This window comes from Myotis lucifugus, unplaced genomic scaffold (assembly GCF_000147115.1).
Source record: "Myotis lucifugus unplaced genomic scaffold, Myoluc2.0 scaffold_813, whole genome shotgun sequence".
Lineage (NCBI taxonomy): Eukaryota > Metazoa > Chordata > Mammalia > Chiroptera > Vespertilionidae > Myotis > Myotis lucifugus.
The window spans coordinates 128237-132134 of NW_005871861.1; the positions used below are offsets into that span (position 1 = coordinate 128237).

The following is a 3898-nucleotide window of genomic DNA, read 5'->3' on the forward strand; positions in this document are numbered from 1 at the left end:
CAGGGGGGCAGTTAGGGCCATCAGGCAGGCAGGCAGGCGAGCAGTTAGGAGCCAGTGGTCCCAGATTGTGAGAGAAATGTCTGAATGCTGGTTTAGGCCCGATCCTGGGGATCGGGCCTAAACCAGTACTCTAACATCCCCCGAGGGTTCCCTGATTTGAGAGGGTGCAGGCTGGGCTGAGGGGACCCCCCCCCCCCATTCACGAATATCTTTCACTGGGCCTCTAGTATCCTAAGAAAACCAAAATACTCATCAGAAAGAATATATGCACCCCTATGATCATAGCAGTGCAATCCTATATAACAAAAGGCTAATATGCAAATTGTCCCCTCGGGCGGGAGTTTGACCCACTAAGAGCTTGACCCTTCGCTATGACATGTGCTGACCACCAGGGGCAGAGCAGAGCGAAGGAAGGCCCCGGCTGGCATTCAGCAGTCGCTAGGGACCCTATCCAAGCATGATTTTCGTACACTGGGTCTCTAGTTTACAATAATTAAGATTTGGAAACAGCCTAGGTGCCCATCAGCAGATGAGTGGATAAAAATCTTTGGTATATTTACACCAAGCATATCACAGACCGCTGGCTGCATGCCTCGTTTATTTGTGCCCTGTTAGCCTTTGAGTTTGACATGCTTGATTTACACAATGGAATACTACATGGCTGTATGAAAGAAAGAACTCTTACCATATGCAATGGCATGGATTGACTTGGAGAGTATTATGCTAAGCGAAATAAACCAGTCAGAGATAGAAAAGTAAAAAAGCTGATGAACAAAAACAGACCCAGAGACATAGAAACATGGAATGAACTGTTGAACCTCAGAAGGAAGGTAGGGGAGGGTGGGAGATCAACCAATGAACTTATGCATAACCCGTGGACACAAACCATGAGGTGGTGAGGGCCTGGGGGGCGGGGCGGGGGCACACTGGTAGAGGTCAATGGTGGAAAAAGAGGACTTATGTAATACTTTCAATAATAAAGATAAGAAATAAAGAGAAAGAATGAATGTAGTCTAAAAACCCAACAGCCTCCACTGTGTTGTGCTCTATGATCTCATAAATTTTCCCAGCATTTTTGTGAGGTAAGCACCATTGTCACTCCTTTTACAGATGGCTGAACCGAGGCACACAGCAGTGAAGAATTTGTCTATTATTATACAGTTAACAAAAGACATAGCTGCTTTTGTTTTTATCTGTAAAGGTAGGATAGCTACTTTTTTTTAAATCTGTAAAGGTGGGCGCTCTTTTAAGCACACACACACAATCACAGTAATATTATCACATCTCACACATTACCAGTGATTTCTGAATAAGTGTCCTGGCTGATGTTGCATACACAGCTGTCCTGGCTCAAAGGCCACCCTACCTCTTAGTGCCAGTGGGACAGGCACAGGCACACTTGTCCTCACTCAGACCTGGGGGCTGCACCTGGAACCAGGTCCTGGCACCCTGTATGCCTCAGGAATGACTCTGGTGACTCCAAACTTCATGGACAGGGAGATGGAAGATGAATAGTCATTCTTACCTTGGCACGTGTTCTCACTAGCATTACTGAACTTTGTTGCCCCAGAAACAAGGCTGTATCCTGGTTTGCATGTGCAGTGGTAGCTCCCCTCCGTGTTATGGCAGTCTGCGTCTTTTCCACAGGCACTCACTGCTCCACGTTGTTCACATTCGTCAACGTCTGCAACAAAACGGGGTAAAGGGTCACCTCCCAAAGCCATGAGTGCCCTCCGGGCAGAGAGCCTGGTCCCACACCTAGCATGGAGCCTGATGGTCAATCAGTGTCTTTTAGGAAATAATTAGACTCTCAGGGAATATTGCTGTGGCTGGGCTGTGCCTGGAGCAAGTCATTCCTGAAACCCACCAAATCAGCTCTGCTCTGCTCAGCTTTCTGTCTGCCACCTGGATTAGAATACAGGAGCAAGTGCTGAAGTGGTGGGTGGATGGAAGCTCTGCATACTCCTCCCCAGTCCTTGAAGGGTAAACTGAGGCACAGATTCCAGACTCCTAGGGACTCAGCTCATCTCTCTCTACAAAGCAATGTTTACTCACTTCTCATTTTCCACCTTCATATCTTTTTCTTTCTCTTTTCTCTGTCCTTCATGATGGTCTGAGAATAAAGGTTGAGGCCACCATCCACCATTCTGTCTCCATGTACCCATTCACCACCCCAAGCCTCTGTACCTTCACAAGTCTCCCAGGGGTGGATGATGGTTTCCCCAGCTGGAGACTTGAATCCCGGATTGCATTGACAGGAAATGGCAGCGCCACATATGGAGTTTGAAGGACACAACAGCTTACAGGCAGAGGCTGTGGGACGGAGACCATGGTCAGAAGATGAGGGCTGAGCCAGAGGCTGGGGAGGGTGTTGGGAGGAGCAATCTTGAGCTTCCTCTGCAACAGGCCTTTCTCTGCCTGGGCTGAGAGGTGAGGTGGGGGATGGGACTCTGGTTGTGGACTGAGTTACTCCCAGCAGACTCACCTCTGGTGTTCTGGGGTCCATCTTCCAACAGAGTCAGCAAGACACACAGCGCTGGAACAGAGAGATGGAGGGTCAGGGGGGACACAGAACAGGGAATGGAGGCCTAAGGGTGACACATCTGAGGCAAGGGCCTGCTCACCCCTCCCAGGCTCGGGCTCTGTCCATTACTCAAGGAGAGAGTGGGCAGGTGGCACCTCCTTGGCCTCCGATGCCCATGGCCAGAGGGTCTGCACCCATCGCCTGAGGGTGGCTTTCAGGAACTGAAGGATGGGGAGGGTCCTGAGCCTGGCAAGGGTCTTGGCTTCTATTGACCCGTGGGCAGCAGTTCAGGAAACATACTGGAGCCAATTGGCCTTGGTTCTACTCCCAGACCTTGGTCAGGTGCCTCATTTCCCCAGTTTCCCCTTTTGTAGAATGGGGATGAAGAGGGGCCCATTTCCTAGAGTGTGAGAGTTAAGCAGACAAGTACTGCCTGGTGTTTCAAAGTGCTTACTGTCATCATTTCTTTATGTAAAAATGAAGGGGTTGGGCCAGGAGTCCTTTCAGATCTCCCAAATCTAAGGTGCTCCGGCCCACACCACTTCCTCAGGGACACAGGTGCAAGCACACTGCACCCACATCTGTCCACCACAACAACCAGCTTGGGACCCAGTGGTGACATTTCACACCCTGGCTCCCTGCACACAGGAAGATGCTGGGGGCTCATGTTAGGGGTGGTGCTGCACGGCCCCCCCAATCCTGCACTTCCTGTTGCTTAAGGCACCCCATCCCAGGGCATGTCCTGGGGTTCTTCTTAAGTCAGCAGGGGGTCTAGAGATGAGGACCAGTTCATCAGAGGGACAGACAAGGAGACAAAGATGGAGAGAAAATAAAGAGGAGACAGAGAAAAAGAGAGAGGGAGAGAGAGAGAGAGAGAGAGAGAGAGAGAGAGAGAGAGAGAGAAAGATAGAGAAGGTACTAGAGACTTGGAGGAGAAAGAGGGAGACAGAGATGAGGGAAAATGAATGGATGAGAGACAGAAGACATAGAGAGACATAGAGACCCCAGAGCAGGAGAGAAACAGAGAGGTAGAGTTAAGAAGACAGTGATCTTGAGAGATGGACAGAGAAATAGGGAACTCCTAGAAAGAGAGAGATAATGATGCCAGAGAGACATGGTGAGATAGAGAGATGGAGAGCCAGATAGAGAAACAGAGAAGGGAATGGGAGGGCGAGAGTGAGTGCGGGCACCTGGAGAGGGCTTGAGCGATCCATTCAGTCTCTGCAGATCTAGAGATGCTGCCGTGGGCATCCCCAGACCCAGATATACAGGGAAGCCAGATAGGGCGCAGGGGTGGAGGGGATGAGAGCCAGGGAGGCAGGGGCAGGAGTGAGTCACTTCCTGGGCAAATGAAGAAAATAACTCATGGCTCCC

At 50.3% G+C, this 3898-nt stretch overlaps 1 protein-coding gene across 1 annotated transcript in view; it reads right to left on the reverse strand.

The window, feature by feature from the left end:
• LOC111824010 (adhesion G protein-coupled receptor E2-like) overlaps positions 1-2722 on the reverse strand; it is a 123771-nt gene extending 121049 nt beyond the window's left edge. Inside the window, exons 1-3 of the mRNA XM_023747217.1 lie at positions 2680-2722; positions 2486-2536; positions 1526-1684 (exon numbers count right to left, since the gene is read on the reverse strand). Coding sequence (XP_023602985.1) covers positions 1526-1684; positions 2486-2536; positions 2680-2722 — 253 coding nt within the window. The remainder of the gene's footprint in view (positions 1-1525; positions 1685-2485; positions 2537-2679) is intronic.
• Between the last annotated feature and the right edge of the window lie 1176 nt (positions 2723-3898).